This window comes from Elgaria multicarinata, chromosome 4, assembly GCF_023053635.1.
Source record: "Elgaria multicarinata webbii isolate HBS135686 ecotype San Diego chromosome 4, rElgMul1.1.pri, whole genome shotgun sequence".
Taxonomy (NCBI): Eukaryota; Metazoa; Chordata; class Lepidosauria; order Squamata; family Anguidae; genus Elgaria; species Elgaria multicarinata.
The window spans coordinates 85,882,111-85,899,752 of record NC_086174.1 but is presented as its reverse complement, the minus strand read 5'-3'; the positions used below and the strand labels follow the sequence as shown (position 1 = coordinate 85,899,752).

The following is a 17,642-nucleotide window of genomic DNA, read 5'->3' as shown; positions in this document are numbered from 1 at the left end:
CCTTATTATTTTTCAGGTGTAGACCTTGCAATTGGTAGAAATGGTGGGCTATTTCAACAGCCAGCATTATTTATTTTCCTGTTCCTAATGTGTTTTACAGATTCAGTAAAAGCAATCCATCAATTAAAACAATAAAACAGAGCAATAACCCAGCATAAAATACATAGTTGCCATGCATGTGCTTGCATAAGCAACAGTAGCCTGGTTTTATCCTTTACCAGGGCTTCTACTGCTATTGAACATTTCCTAAGAACCAATGGTTAGACCTCTGTCACTGAGCAGCTTCTTTGTTAGAAAGAGTCGTGTGCATCTGTAAAAGCCCCAACCAATCAAACTGATAGCATGTTTCATGGTGACAATCTCAGCAGAGGCATAGGATATGTAACATAGCCCAATCCTCTGCTTTTTACTTTATTCCAACTTAAGTGGGCATGGCATTTACAGTCATAATGTAGTAGCACATGACAGCATCAAACATGGCTTCATCATCTTTTCCCACACCCTATTCATAAGTCTCCATTAGTATTATTTCATTTATTAGTATTTTTTTGCCTTTGCTCCATCTTCATTCCCTCTGTTGCTAGGATTATATTCTTCTCTTTGTCAGTCGGATCTTTATTTTACTGTGCCAAAATAAATTGGTGCATGCATTTGTTACAGTAGCTGTTGAGAAATGCAGAGAATTGTGGTGCACCAGTGTTTCAGGCTTGTCAGATAAAAGCTACTTCCTGCAAAAGAGCTGGCAGGCTTATGGATGCTGCCTGTCAAAGGCCATTAGTTGGCACTAAGACCCAGTTGAACACTCCAACTGACTGATGGGTGGGCACCAGGCCATCAAGCAGATGGACATGAGTGTGCAGTGCCAAAAGACAATGTATGTGCATCAAGTGTAAATGTTGATGGCAGGTTTCCCAGCCAGTGTCTAAGCTTATGCATCTGTAGTTACAGGAATGCCAGCCTAGCTCTGGATTAAATTTTCAAACAATTAAAACAAATACAGGTGCGGGGGGAGTGGATATGTTTTACAGTGAACCCGGGGAGCAAACTAAAAATAGAGAGGAAAGGATTAGCTCTCAGAATCTCATCTGCTAAATTCTCTGAGAGACTCTTCCCCAGGTTGAACTGCAACCAAAATTACTATTGACTGAATAATATTCAATCAATAGTAAATTGACTGAATAATTGACTGAGCCTAGTCTTAAAATCTTTTTAAGCTTCCTGCTGAGCAATGTTGATATGCCAAATCCTTGCTATACAGAAGCTCATTGGGTCTGGCTGCCTCATGTTCATAGCATGGTGGAGATTTCTTTTTCCTAGCTGGCTTTGCAGACTGTCGGCTTTAAAGTATTTTTCAAGGAAGAGTCCTTTTAATGATGGACATTCGCATTTTGCAAAACCACAGGTAGACTTTTTCTGTCATCATGGGGGATGGAATGAAGGCTTTCTTTCGAGCAGGTTATTTTCAAGCAAGCTGGCTTCCTCTCATATCAGGGCTGCCAGCCAGAAGGCTTTGAAACCATTACAAAAAATAAAAATCATTCATGTCTAAAGAAGAAATCTCTGAAAAGTAAAATGGTCTAGCCAGATCCTATTGTTTATTATAAAAACTGGATTTTCACACATTTTGTCTCAGATTAAAAATGATAACTAGAAACTAGTTCTTTTTTATGATTGCCATCCTGATCTTATGCATCTGCTTATATTGCAGTGGTGTACCTTGATATGAGAGAAGATGGGCATAACTTGGGCCATTGCAACCAAAGCATGATCCTCTTTCTGGCTGTCAGGGCCCAGCCCCATCGCAGCAGTGGACTCTATAGTTTAGAGTCAGAATCTGATCAGAAGTGTTTGGAGCCCAGTTCAGTAATGAGAAGCCCAGAGCCTAAGAGTTTGGCTATGCCTAGTTATTCATGTAATGGCAAAAAGAAGTGAAGGGGGGAGTGGACTGGTTTGGGCCTAATCAGCCTGTGGAATGACAGAATAAATGTGAGCTTATCTCTGTCAGTTTTCTCGGAGAAAAGCATGGGGAAGTGAATCACTCCTGCCCAGATGCTACTTGTCAACCTTGAATGTGATGCCTATAGTTAAGATAGCTAACAGCCTCTCCATGAGGAAATGAGCAGAAGGGGTGGGGAATGTCAGATGTGTCACACAAGTTGATACATCAATTCAAGAATAGAAACACCCTATTTAGTATTTATGGGTTAAAATTGCTGTCCATTAAATCAATAGGAGATGTATTATTGCAGGGGGGGGCCCTTGCTTTTAAGTCAATACCCAGGCTGGGAGCCTTTGTTGTGAACATTGTCTTTAATATCCAGCTTCTGTCGTTTGTTGTTTACTGCCTGTAACCCTTCATGCTTGGGACGTCTCTCCATCGGAGCTGCAGGAAATCCTGTTCACTTGGAGTAAGTCTGCTTCACCCGCAATGTCTTTCCTTGAAACCTGAAACTTTCTCTGTTGAATTGTGAATCAGTAAGAACTTGCCATTCTTTGGTATTGCTATACTTTTCATAGACCTTGAATTCTCATTTGCTATGGATGGTGTATCTTCAACTTTGATAGACCAGAGTGCCTGCTGGCTTGGACTGATTGTGACGGATTTTTCTGTCCCTTGACTCATGTAGCATGGTGATGTAGAAGTTACAGTGGTCAAAATCTGTGCATGTGTGTTTACTTCAGACTTACTCTTGAACCTATGTTTTGACACTTGGATTTGATAGGCCTTGACCCGTGTAGCGCAGAGGTACCAACAACGTTTTAAAGGCTGAACTAAATCTCTGCATGTGTGGATTTCTAGAACTCTTGTCTTTGATTGCTTGGGATGATTTACACCAGAAATTGTTTAAGCTCCTTTCCCTGGCAGGATCTACACTACTGCTTTAAAATGTTTTATAACAGTAGTGACAACTGTTGGGGCCCAGGACACACTCCCTATACAGCTTTCAACCCATTTTTAAAGTGTCATATCCTGCTTGGTGGCCCCTGTACTCTAAACTGTAGAGATTGCAATGGGGAAACCAAGTTGTATTGATCTTGGCACAGTTATAATTATTAGCTTTTGACTGTTCTTTGAACTAAGTAATGAGCCCATAGTTAATTACCACCAGCTATGTAGTTTCTGGAGAATTGCAACCATTAAGCATTTGCCATGAGAGCTGAGAAACTTATCTATGAAGCCTGATTTGCTACCAATCAAAGTTCTCACTATTTCTGGTGATTTGTGTTAGCTTGCCAGGATTTGTTTGTGCTGAAAGATGAGCACAGAACACTGGCAAGCACTGCAGAAACAGCTGACTCAAGATCTTTCATTACTACCAACTTTGAGTAGGGATGTCTGGATTTTTGAAATCTATCCCTTGGATTGTGCAATATCATTTGTTTCAGCATCCATTCACAGATGGATTTCCTCCCCCCCCCCCCCCGGCCCCGTTATGTGGAAAAAATATGCAAATAACTCTGTAAGAAAATTTGCAACAATTTACATAACTGATGTCAATTTGTAACATTTAGCGTATTGTCCCCAATTCCATTCAACTTTTTCCCACATATATTTTTCACCATGGCATATATCTCAATAGAAACTTGTGAGTTTTCCTGCGAATGCATTTTGCGCAAATTTCAGGATTATTATTATTTTTTAAAATCCGGATGTTCACGATGCCTGGGGAGATTGATGTGCAGCAGATTACGCAGGTTGGATTCTTAAAAATCCAAACTTGTTTTAGACCATCTCGATTTCTCCAGCATCCCTAGCTTTGAGTAGTGCATGTTTGCAGGGCTGGCATCAAGGATAGGCATGGTTGGGCCTCCCTGGGCTTGCTCTTCTCCTCCTCCTCCTCCATTGGAACCTGCTTGTTCACCTGTTTCTCACTCTGGCCCAGATGGTCATGGTGGTGAGAAGGAGGAGGAGCAGATGCCACTGACAACTTGCTCGCTCTCTGCCATGCAAGCATGTGGTAACAATGATGAGAAAGAGGATGAGGAGCAATAGTAGCTGGTGACAATGGTGGCGAAAAGGTGGATTCAGTGATGAAGGCAGTCCATTTAGGCTGTCTTGCTCAAAAGCCCTTAAAAAAACAGCAGTACATGTTTGCATCACACCCTGAGCTTACCATGAGCCTTGAAATGTTGCTAGGATTCAGCACAAGAAGCCTTATCCAGCAATGCTTCATAAGATTTATTTTATTTATTTATTTATTTATTAATACATTTGTATCCCGCCCTATATCACTAGGATCTCAGGGAGGCGTACAGATAAAATCAGAACAATGTAAAACAATAAATATACACATCTAAAAATGTATTGAATCATTAACAAACTAAAACCAGTAGACAAGTTTAAAAGCAATAAGAACAATTAAACAATCAAAACTTTGTGCAACCTTGGAGAATTTAGCCTTCAAAGGCTTTAAGAAAAAGCCGTGTTTTAACTTGGCGCCAAAATGAAGCCAGCATCGGCGCCAGTCATGCCTCCAAGGGAGGGATATTCCTCAACTGGGGTGCCACCACAGAGAAAGCCTTCTCTCATGTCCCACCATAATGTACGTCTCACATTGGTGGGACACAGAGGAGGGCTCCTCCCACAGATCTCAAATCTCAAGCAGGCATATATAGGGAGAGGCACTCCCTCATGTACTGAGATCCCAAGCCATTTAGGGCTTTAAATGGCATTGCCAACACCTGACCATAAGCATATAGGCAGCCAATACAATTCTTTTCAGACAGATGTTATATGATCTTTATAGGATGTTCTGGTGAGCAGTCTACCTGTTGCACGTTGCACTAGCTGCAACTTCAAGGGCAGCCCCACGTAGAGTGATTGCAGTAGTTTAATTGGGAAGTTACCAGTGCATGGACTACTGTGGCTAGGTTGTCCCTGTCCAGGAAAGGCCGTAGCTGGTGGATCAGCCAAAGCTGGCCCCAAGTACTCTGGGCCATGGATGACAAAGTTGAATCTAGGAGTACTAGATTCACCACCACTTCAGGGAGAATCTGCTACTGGCAAACCAAATTTCACAAGAAAATCTGTCCACGACAGATTAGTTGAAAGCTCCCCCAAAACCAGATTATCCCCCATCTGACCAACAGTAAAAGACAGTTCTAGGGTATGTGCTGCCACATGTATTGGGACAATGATGTACTGAGATAGCCCCATGGTTGTCATGGGAGCCATGAAGTCCTGAGTGGGCCCTGTCAGGATGGCCTCAGCAAGTCAGCATGAATATTGAAGTACCCCCAAACCACAGTTCTAGGGTTCTCCAACACCACCTCCAAGAACAGATTTGTTAATAGAACAGTTCTACTGCAGACAAAGCTGCCCTCTCTTTTTACTGCCTTTTGTTTTACAATATACCCTATACATCTTTGACAGTATGGTGGCTCATGGGCTGAGGATATAAAAAGGCCCTGTATGCTTCTAGAGGAAGTACAGCAAATTCTGTTTGTTTGTTTGTTTGTTTATTTATTTATTACATTTATATCCCGCCTTTCTTCCATCATGGAACTCAAGGTGGTTACATGTGGTTCCCAGGTGGTCACTCCTCCAAGCAGAGACCAGACCTGCTTAGCTTCAGCCAGGTGGTTTCTTTATGTGGTTTCCTTTTTAACATCAGGAGAAAGGAACAAATTAAGAATTTGAAAAATGATTAGCTTTTATCTTATTTATTTGTTTATTACATTTTTATACCGCCCAATAGCCGAAGCTCTCTGGGCGGTTCACAAAAATTAAAACCACAATAAAACAACCAACAGATTAAAAGCACAATTACAAAATACAGTTTAAAAAGCACAACCAGGATAAAACCACGCAGCAAAATTGATATAAGATTAAAATACAGAGTTAAAACAGTAAAAATTAAATTTAAGTTAAAATTAAGTGTTAAAATACTGAGAGAATGAAAAGGTCTTCAGCTGGCGACAAAAGCAGTACAGTGTAGGCACCAGGCGGACCTCTCTGGGGAGCTCATTCCACAACCGGGGTGCCACAGCGGAGAAAGCCCTCCTTCTAGTAGCCACCTGCCTCACTTCCTTTGGCAGGGGCTCACGGAGAAGGGCCCCTGTAGATGATCTTAAGGTCCGGGCAGGTACGTATGGGAGGAGGCGTTCCTTCAAATAACCTGGCCCCAAACCGTTTAGGGCTTAGCCAGAATTACAATCAAGGGCAAGTTACAGGCTTGCAACAAGAAGTATGTATATTTCAGTGTCATATTCCAAATTGTACCTACATGCCAGGCACATATTCCAATATTATTGAGATATCCATCAACATAAAACCAAGGGAAATAATGTTGGTTCTTAATGAGCAATAATTAGCTTGTATTTTTGTCTTATATAACTAAAAACTGCCTCGCTATCTCAGCATTCTCTCTCTGTCCCCAGCAGTTGCCAGCCTAACTCCAGCTGACTAGCTTCCTGCTTCTAATGTAGGTTTTTGTTTAAAAGCTATTCATTTTTATATATTTAACTGCTTTTTAGCTTTCCATTGCATTGTTGCATTAATGTACAGTCTCTTTTCTTCATTTGGGCAAATCTTCATGCCTTGACTCTGCTGTTCAGCTACACTGCCGTCATTCATAGGTATTCATACATATTTCTGTCCACAATTGTCAACTGTACACATTTTTGATGCACATCTTTGAAATGTATGCATTTTTTTCCTATTGAATAAAGCAGGGATGACAAACCTGTGGCTGTAAAGATAAGGTCCATCAGACAGGGGAAATCACGGTTACCTACTGTCGCTTCTCCACCCCTGCTTCTGTCGCACTATACTTCCTCTTTCTCAACTGAGAAGAAAGAGGAAGTAAACAATGACCATGTGGCCCATTTAGTGGGCGTTTTTATCATGCCGCTTTTACTGCACACAGCAGGAGATTGTGGAAAGTTCCGTTTTTCAAAATGAAGTTCCGTTTTTCAAAATGAGTTACCGGGGTCTTTCTTTGTCATGGGAAGAAGGCCAGAAAGAGCAGGAGATGCATGGGAGGCGGATGGTGTCATGAATAGGACCTGAGAAGATCCATGAGTGTTCAGTAATGAGCGTGCTATAAGACACTTGTCTGATGATCCCCAGTGTTGTTGGACTGAACCTCCCACCTTCTCTCATTATTAGCTATGCTGGGTAGGGTGGATGGGAGTTGCAGTCTATGGGGAGTTTCTCTCCAGCACTGCCATCACGTATAGAAGAACTGCTCCTTTGCTTTGCAACCCCATCTATGGGGTTTCTTATGTTTAGCACATCCTTATATTTCAGGGCTTAAGGAACTCTCTGCTACTAAAACTTAGAGTTCCGCCAGCTGACCCTCTTTTCCTTTCTTAGACTCTTTTAAAACCTCCTAGTACCTTGGTATAAGGGCTTAGACATGAGATGGGCACCAACACTAGACCATACTATAAAACAAGTTAATTTATGAAAGGGATATTTTGTAAATAAGGGAATACTTATATTTGGGGTTTTCAAAAGACTGCTTACTGACAATAAGGCCTCAAGATACACTGTTGCTAATGCAAGCCTCTCAATGACTTCTTTTACCTCCAGCCAAATTCTCTAAACCACCATCACAGCCAAATACACTCATGACCAGGACTATTTGTTGGGTACATTCTTCTTATGACTCCCAAAGCTCCTCCTACTGTATTTCAGATTGCTAGGATTTAATACTTGCTTGTCTAACCTCCTTTTGGATCTTAGAGGGCAATTTCTGGGCATACCACAGCCACCTGCTCCTTACTCCTGATCTTCACCAGCTATGTATGGTTATTCCACAGAGAAGGAATAGCTTGATATTCAGGCCTTAGCTATTCACTTTCTCTTCTGCTTTTTCCTAGGCCTTCTATTACACCACACACTGAGCCTGACTCTCCACAGACCCCCTGAACTGTCAAGTCTCATTTTCCAATTGCTCTTTTCCACCTAGCTAGAATCTCCAGCCAATCAAAACTGAATGTACCTGATCCAGGCTTCATCTATACATACCCAAAGCAATAATCTCTCTCCCCCTCTCTAGAACGTCACTAAACTGTTACACAGGCCTTTGACAGTAACAAAGCAAGACCTCATGCCAACACATTTGCATTATAACATCTCCGAGGCTATAATGTTAAGTAAACATTACAGAAGAACAGTTATATGCATGACATTTCTTCACACAGTCCAACCACATCTGGGGGGCCAAATGTTCCCCACCCCTGAAATAAAGCATATGTGTTTCCAATTTTCAAATGTATGCATTTTTAATGCACATTTTCAAATATATTATTTTTGGCAAGTAGGTGTTCCAGAGTCTAGGAGTGGCCACCAAAGGCCCTCTCTCATGTGCCTCCAGTGGTGGCAAAACAGAGAGAAGGGCTTCTCCCAAGGATCTTAAAACCTGGGTAAACTTGTACAGGAGAACGCAGTCTTACAAATAGCCTGATCCCAAGTCATGTAGGACTTCATAGGTCATAACCAGAACTATGAATTATGCCTGAAAACAGACTGATAGCCACTAAACTGCTGTACCAAAGGGCAGGGCAAGAATTAGAACATTGGCAGGATAATATACAACCAATCAAAAAGTTACAAAATCATCAGGAAGCTTTGTAGGACTCTTCTTCAGTTTGGATGCTATGTTAAACAAAATGATGCCTATTTATTCTTTGTTTATTGAAAGCATTTTTTATCTTGCTCTTCAGCCCAAAAGGAACAGCTTACATACAATCAATTAAATAAAACCATGGCAGTCCTTGCTGCAGGCTTACAATCTAAAGTCAAGGCATGACCAAAAGGGAAAAGGGAAAGGGGAGGGAAGAGGAATAAAGCAAGTGGTCTTTCAGCAGGGCTGGTAGAATCTCAACTTCCTCTACTGCAGCCTGTTGGACTGGCTGCTGGCGGTGACAGCACAGCTGTGCCCTGCCTGTGCCAGAAGGTTTTAGAGGACTCAGGTATTTTTACATGAACTTTACTAATGCTCAGATGTTCTAGAGCCTTCTTGTAAGCTTGATTGTATCTTGTGTTTTCAGACTAAGTGTAGAGGTGGTACAGCCACTGAATCTACCACAGGCCCTCTGTGGGCTTAAGACCCTCTGTGGGCTTGAGCTCTAATACCTCAAAGCATCCTTTTAACCGGTCCTCTCATTTCTGAGACATTTCCTCTTTTGCATTTCAGTATGGCAGTGTTGGATTTTTTTCAGCAACTCCCCACTTGCATATATGATATACGTTGAATTTGATAGTATCATGGCCCCTGTTTTCAATTGGCACAAGAGCTCTTACATCTTTCCCTGCCTGACACTCTCAAGTGCTGGGCTTCAGAATTCTATTTCTAAGGACCTAGCACTGCGTAGCTGAGCTGTAGTGATAAAACAGTAAAAAGGAACGGGACAAAAAAAGGGGGGTAGTAGATTATGGCGATCACTTGGCATGCAGCAGTATGAGCCCACAACAGCTTTTGTATGTTTACGTCCTGACTGAAGGGATTTGGAATTTTATAAGTGTTCACATTTAAGAAACCAATCGTTTCAGGCATCTAAAGCACTTCTGTCTAATGCAGCCAGTTTTCATTTAAGCATAATGCTCTTAACCTGAACATTTTCAAACTGCAGGCAGAATCAAGAGCATTTGCTGATGGCATTATTCACATAATTGTAGTTATCTCATAATAACTTGCACGCATAAACAATCAGTCACCAATGCATTATAGTTTCTTATTAAATTATTTGCCTGAGAATCAGACCCACATTAGTGATTATAAGCTTTACAGAGCTTAGCTATCACCTATCACACAATGAGTATCATCCACTCCAGCTATCTTTGTTTACCACTGCAAATTCTGTTTTCTGGTCCCTAGTAAAATACTGTCCCAGCCGAAACTCTCCCCACGGCCTGAGTTCGATCCCAGCGGAAGCTGGTTTCAGGCAGCCGGCTCGGGTCGACTCAGCCTTCCATCCTCCTGAGGTCGGTAAAATGAGTACCCAGTTAGCTGGGGGAAAGGTAATAACGGCCGGTGAAGGCAACGGCAAACCACCCCACTATAAGGCCTGCCAAGAAAACGTCAGCGAAAGCTGGCGTCCCTCCAAGAGTCAGTAATGACTCAGTGCTTGCACGAGAGGTTCCTTTCCTTCCTTCCCACATATCTGGTTAAATGAAATCTCAGAGTGGGGCAGAGATATCCATGCTCTAGTGCACATACATGGAAATGTGTACCCATTGAACTGCATCCTTTCCATCCTCCCCTTTGCCCACTATAGCTGCCTATTCAGGGCCAAACTAAACATTCATTAAAGCGTGTATAGGAGAACTGTGTGCTAGCTTTCTCTATTTTCCCTTAAGCACACACAGCCCGAATTTGGATCAGGACCATGATGCTCTGGGAGAGGAGGATTTAAATTCCTCCCCACCCATCATCATCATAATTAATGGATACAGACACCAGTGGTGGGGGAGAAATAAAAAAGAAAAATAAACCCACAATTAACTGCAGTGGAGACATTTTCATTATTATTATTTTTTAAAAAAACCACAACAGGTAGAATTTTACAGGGTGGAAATAGGGGAGGGAGCATAAATCCTCCTGTCTCAGAGCTCCATGGTCTCAATCTGAATCAGGGCTGCATGTGTGAACTAAAACTACTTTTGTCCTCAACGTACCAATTGTTAAATGTGTTTAGTTATAGCTATTCTATAAGAAGTGCAACTAGTTATATTTTAAGATATAAACATCCTATTGAACATTTTAAATTTTGTTTGGTTTGTTTTTTAATCTGTTAGGATATGTTTAGCATGTAGGAAACAGGAAACCCTCAACCATGTGTCAAGGGGACTCAGGCGGTGATCCTCAGTGTGAGGAAAAGGGTGTTCCAAGTACAGAACAGTGACCCTATTTTTATCAGTACAATATGAGTTGGGCTGAAACTGGAGCAAATCTTGATGGCGGCTCTGCAAGTTGTGGGGAAATGGGAATGCTTTGGGTGGAATGTGGGTGAGCTGCTATGGCTATTCTTTCACTAATGCATGAATTAAAGACAGTTTTCTCCTGTTTTATTTATCAGTCCCACATTTAGACTGCCCAATAACCAGAGTTCTCTGGGCTGTATGTAAGTAAATATATGTGTTAGAATTATTAGTCATGAATGATTATTTAAAGATTGAGTCTTACATGTTTTTTGTGGTTATGTATTCTTTTCTTTCTGTAGACTGATATCACTGTTTTCACTACATTTTGATGGACTGGACTATTTTTTTTTTATCCTTGCAAAAGTATCCCACTGAATTTGCTGTTGTATATTCTGCTAATCTTATTTGCAGAAATTTAGGAGTATAAGGCAGTTGGCAAAGTGTGTCTCGTACCAATCACTTCAGTAACATGGTGGTGACTTCCTCATGGGGTTATGTTCTACAAGTATTCTGTGCCCAGAAAAAAAATCTCCACAGGGTTAGCTGGACTTTAAGAGGGCTCATGAGCCTTTAAGAATGCAATAGATGGGCAAATTCTGTTTCTCCCCTCACTTCCTTTATGTGCCTGTTGAAATCCATTCTGTGTATCTCTGAATGGTATAGGATGTCTCCTGGGGAATGGGACAGGCAACCCTTATTCTCTATTGTCATAAAGCCCTTATTGATTTATGTGTCTTGTAATTTATGTGGTGGTTGCTGTCGGATAATTTAGTTCTCCAGTATTCCCAGAAAAGGGATAGGGGAAGCTAACACTTTGAAGATCTCTCATAAAAGGTAGTTCTAATTAGAAACGGGAAGTACTGGTGGGATTTGTTCATTGTCTTGCCACAGACCGTCAATGTTGAGTTTCCAGAATGATTAGTTCAAGCATAAAGCTGAAGAGGCATTTAAATGGCTGTAATCCAGAGATCGGAGATATGCCAAATTTGAAACATCTACAGTGAGAATTTGTAATGAGACTGTCTATGTTTTTGAGATAATTGTAATCCAATAACCAGAAGAGATAAGGCAGCAAATTGGAGTTGGTATCTTGTAGTGGTTAAGCATGTTGTTGTTGGTGAACCAGGAAGTCTTGGTTCAAATGTTGCCTCAGCAGTGAATTCATTAGATGGTCTTAGGTGAGTCACTGTCTTTCCGCCTACATCTTACATCTGTAATATGGTGATAATAATATTAGCTTGCCTTATGGTATGAGGAGGGGTAGAGAGAATAACCCTCCAAGTTTAAGAACCATTTAATTACTGCTTTCTTAGAATACAACACCTTTGCACACCTGATCCACTTAAGCAATCGCAGAGGCCAGGCATTAATTAATTACTCAACTTAATTAGTGCTCATATCTATCAATACCTAATCACACATTGTTTCTTGTTTACACAGGTTCAGAGATGTGAAGGTGTGTGGAAAATTCAGATCCTCTCACCACCACCACCTCTGGAAACCGAAAAGGGAAAAATTAGAAACTGGGGGAGGAAATTACACTTGGTGTTGGAAAAATACTTGCAAATGTTGCAGTTTAGAGAATACAAACTGCCTCTGAGTGCAAGCTATGGCACCGCCATGCATGTTGTTCTTGCAACAATATGTAGCTTTTGTATAATACTGGGCCAGGTCAGATGTCATGTTAAACCATGGCTTATCACAGCAGGAACATGCTGCTGCTAGCCTTGGGCTTACATGTGTCTCTCCTCTCTCCTCTAGCGTAGACATGAGAAAAAATTGGAACCTTTCACTTCAGTTTTTGAATAAACACAGTTTAGCATTACATCCAAACCCTAACTGTTGTGAGTTTGTTGAAATAAGACAGATTCTTAAACCATGTTTTGAAGTTGGTTTGTTTCAAACAAACCATTGTTAAGATTAACTACATTTTGTTGTTGTTGTTGTTCAGACAAAACAACAAGCTGCAGTTAATTAAAACTAGAAATGAATGATTCTGATCTCCTCCTTGCAGCCAGACTGGAAGAAGAGAGGAAAGGTGCAAACACACACATCTGCTTGCTATAGCTTGTGCCTGTCGTGATAAGGTATATTTATTGGGATGTCCAAACTTGCTCACAGCTCTGATTCCTCTTGCTTCTCCCTCATTAAAAATTCCCCAATTTTCTGAACATGCGACAGGAATGGATTAGTATTTTGAAATACATAGACAATATCAAGAAACAGCTTTGCATGTGAATGGACATAGTATATTACAAAATGGAATATTATAGGTTTGAATAACTGAAACACAGCTTCAGTGTTCAACATGCATAAAACAACAAAGAACATTTACAAAATGCTAAAATGAGGAAACATAGCCTTATGGCTGTGTTTATAGTAAAACAATTTTCTGCATAAATGAAATAATGGGTCTATATAATCAATTTAATTATTATGAAGATAAGACTGGTTAGCATGAAGCTATTTTTCTTCATTTATTCTTGTAGAAGTATCAGGAATTGCTTTAGACTTGTGTTTAATTGTTTATTTGTTTTGTAAAGTACTCAGGCAAAAGGATAGAAAAAGATACATAGGAGATTGGAACACAAATATGGATGTAATGATGGGGAGGAAAAGCTACAAGAAGTACAGCAAACTGAGCTAAATTAAATATAATTAATATACATTATATATTATCTCCCTCTAACCTCCTCACACCATTGAAAATGCTCCATTTACCTAGTTTCTGCACCTGTGTAGAACGCCGTTTGGATTTTATAGAGTTTTATCTCCAGCCAAGACAACTAGAAATACAAAACATCTTTGACAAAAATACTGAGATCTTCAACATTATATTCCATATTCTAGGAGTGGAAGAATCTGTCAGTTTAAGTGTCTCATTTTTCCAGTCTCAAGTTTGTTTCATCCCATTTCTGTATTAGTTTGGGATTCTTTTTAAAGTCCACACAAAAGAAGTATGCATTTTCATGCACTCTTCTCCTAATATGTGCATTTTTTGCAAGCAATTTCTCCTAATATAATGAACTTTTTATATGTTAGTCTCACCAACATGTTCATTTTTTCTCACACTTCTCTCTAATGTATGCATTTTTATATACATTTTTTAATTGGAGAACTGCATCCTAAATTTGGAGAAATCTGAATACTGGAGGTTAACTACAGTCCAAGCAGGATCTACACTACTATAAACGTTTTATTACAGTAGTGACAATTGTTGGGGCCCAGGGCACACTCCCTATACAGTTTTCAAACCGTTCTCAAAGTGTCATATCCTGCTTGGTGTAGATCTGGCCCCCATCTATGTATCGGTTTGGGAAATACAAATTAGCTAAATTTGCATTAAAATGCAAAGTGAACAAATTTCTCTGCATTCCGTGTCATATAATTTGCCAGATGCTGTCTTTCTGTGTATCCCTGCAAGATTGCTAAAACCAGTGGGTATAAGTACTTCATCCCTCATGGAACTAGACATTTTTTCCCTGTTTCTTTTGTGAATAACATTACTTCACATGTCTCAATGTACTGACAATGGCTGTTGTGTTGAGTTTTTGTTTCAGAATTTCAGTTTAAGCTTTATTTAAACACATCTGATAACAGAATTAATAATGTATTATTCCCTTTTCCTTTTCTACAGTACGCCGTCTGGTTAGTCCTTTGGGTTTCATGGAACGTATTTGTTATCTGCTTCTACTTGGAGGCTGGGGACCTATCAAAGGTAATTTGCCATCTGATATATCTAAGCCATCTGATTTTAACACACCCCAATTCTGAGAATGTCTTCTTGTATCTACTTAAACTTCTGGCATTGCTAAAAAGAAGAAATCAGCATGTGAATGATTATACTGTGTGCCTTAATTGTGCATATCCTAAATTATTAGAAAAATAGTGTAGGTGCAAAATAACTATTTAGTAGGAGGAAGATTATTTTAATAGTGGTTGTGGTTGAGAGAAATTTCAGTAGACTTTCTAGTTTATTTAATGGAAACTTCATACATGTGAATTTCATAGCTGATGGTTAACTAAAAGGCAAAAATATTAGTATTTAATATTGTGTAGCTTACTGCTTTTATGTTTAGTTTCTATAGTTAATGAGAGGGTAAGCTAAGGCAAGGTAGTGAACCAAGATATTGCAGTATTGCATTTTCTAATCTCCCCCCCCCCCACCAGTGAGAAGTAATATTTATGGCCAGATTGTGGTAAAAAGGATCTTATACGAGAAAGTCTCATGTTGCATATGTTTTCAGTGGACTTGGTTTCACATGCATGGAACATACTTCTTGGCTGTGCAAGGTTGGGGAGGTCCTGTCGTTTTTTAGTGCTCATTTGCCTTGAGTTTTATTGAAGATGGCAGGGTGTACATTTTTAAATACAATAAATATCTTGCCTCCTACATCTGTCATAATTGTTCTATCATAATTTTTGATTTTGGCAAAATGAGGTGGTCCTTTAATTCCTCATACGGATATATCGATAAAATGAAGTAACCAAAAACCTCTAAGATGGACATTTTAAGTGTGTTTTCCAATCTGTTTAAATGCATACGGTTTGGCTTAAATACAATGTTTGGACTGAATAAACTATAATGAACTCTATACAGAGTTTGATCCCCAGTCACTGCTGAATTCAAATTGGTGGGGTCATCTGCCACTCAAAATGCTCCATTCTATGTAATAGACATATTCCATAGTATTTTATAAATATAGGGAAAACATACCAAAAGGTATGGATCCAAGATTGGGGTTGGACCTAAAACTGTCTTTCCACCAGTGGAAGGGTACCATTTGCAGAATGGGACTCCTCTCTTCCCCCCTGCAGCCCCTTTCTCTAAATCTGCTCTGGATGTTGTAGAACAGGTTTGGGCAACTTGTGGCCCACAGACTACATTTTAACCCCAGACTCCCACCCCTGCTGCAGCCACCACCAGACCCTGCTGGTTCCAGGGTGGGGGGCGGGGTGAGGAATGGCATTCGTAACAGCTCCAGAGCCCCAGAATGGCCAAATTTAGCTTGTTTGCAAGCTAAATTGGATCCGTTTGGCACTCTATAGCTTCTATAGAGCACCAAAGGGGTAAAATTTAGGTTGTAAACAAGTTACATTGAACCACAGTAGTACTCTATAGTGCTGTGGAGTGATATGTCACTGAATCCCCCCCGGACTTCCTGAAATTGCCCACCTTGCTGTAGAAAGTTGAAACAAGGGGAAAGGAAACAGACATGATTCTAAGCATTGTACATACATAGCAGCTGTGGTGTTCTACAGACTACATTTGAAACCATTGTGTCTAAATCTCATTTCCCATTACATCAGTGGATTTAGAGCAGCTTTCAGAAACACTGTACAGTTTGTGCATCCATTCCCTCTTGGGTATAGAGGTGCTTGAGGAATTTGAGAATTCAGATATGAACTGCAACTCCTAGACTAATGTGCAGGTTGGAATTATTCACCGAGATTTGCACTTCCCAAATGTTCTGATGCTCAAGTTCTCAGCTCAAAAACGCTTATGAAAATGCAACAGTGCTGCTCATTTTAGAGCTAGTTGTGTGTATATTTTAAGAATGAAGATTTTATGTTTGCATCATTATGCTCCCTTGTGCAATGCCTTGCAAGGGCTTTAAGGCCTGAAAGATGGTTTAGAAATCTGTCAATAAACAAATAGTATAGACTCATATTTTGAGAGAAAATACATATTGATGTGTATTTAGAAAATATATTTAGAAATGTATATTTAAATAGATACTTTGGAAGCTGCAGCTACTGCAGTGTGCAGTGGCTTGATTGCTCAGTGCAGCTTCTTACCATATAACCCCTGTGCTGAAAGCTCTGCACTGGTTGCCAATTAGTTATCAAGTCATGATCAAGGTATTACTGCTGGTTTATAAGGCCCTAAACAGCTCATGCCCAGGCTATCTGAGAGAAGGGCTTCTCCCATATAGGCTGTCCCTGTCTCGACATTTTAAGGGAGAGTCCATACCTACCATACTCTGACCTAATGAGGTTCACTTGGCCATGGTGCCAGTGAGGGCCTTCTCAGCTATTGCACCCACCATGTGGAATGTTTTCCCCATTGGTATCGTGTAGGCTCCTAATGTGGAATGTTTCTGTTAACAACTTAAAACACATCTGTTGGCCCAAGTGTCCCCCTGATTACTAGCACTAGCAGCACTCCCTGGTTCTCTTAATGAGATTGGTTCCCAGGTTCCTCCTTTTTGCCCTTTTTGAAGATAGGGACAACGTTAGCCCTCCTCCAGTCGTCCGGCACCTCACCCATCTTCCATGATTTTGCAAAGATAATAGACAAAGGTTCTGAGAGTTCTTCTGCTAGCTCCTTCATTACTCTAGGATGCAGTTCATCGGGCCCTGGAGATTTGAACTCATTCAAGGAAATTAGGTGTTCTTTGACCATTTGTTTATCAATCTCAAACTGTAATCCTGCCCCCTCAACTTCTGCTTCACTTTTTCCAGGGGGGTCATAGACCCGCTTTTGGGAAAAGACTGAGGCAAAGTAGGAATTGAGCATTTCAGCCTTTTCTTTGTCATCTGTTATCAATTTGCCATCCTCATTCAGCAGTTGAACCACCATTTCTTTCCTCTGTCTTTTACTACTCACATATCTGAAGAAAGCCTTTTTATTGCTTTTAGCATCCCTTGCTAATCTTAGCTCATTCACAGCTTTAGCCTTCCTGACGCCATTTCGGCACTTCTGTGCCACTTGTCTGTACTCTTCTTTTGTAGGGTTCCTTCCACTTCCTATATGTATCCCTTTTTG

At 40.4% G+C, this 17,642-nt stretch overlaps 1 protein-coding gene across 1 annotated transcript in view; it reads left to right on the top strand.

The window, feature by feature from the left end:
- NKAIN2 (sodium/potassium transporting ATPase interacting 2) overlaps positions 1 to 17,642 on the top strand; it is a 608,119-nt gene that overhangs the window by 320,812 nt on the left and 269,665 nt on the right. Inside the window, exon 3 of the mRNA XM_063124718.1 lies at positions 14,511 to 14,591. Within this exon, the coding sequence (XP_062980788.1) occupies positions 14,511 to 14,591 (81 nt within the window). The remainder of the gene's footprint in view (positions 1 to 14,510; positions 14,592 to 17,642) is intronic.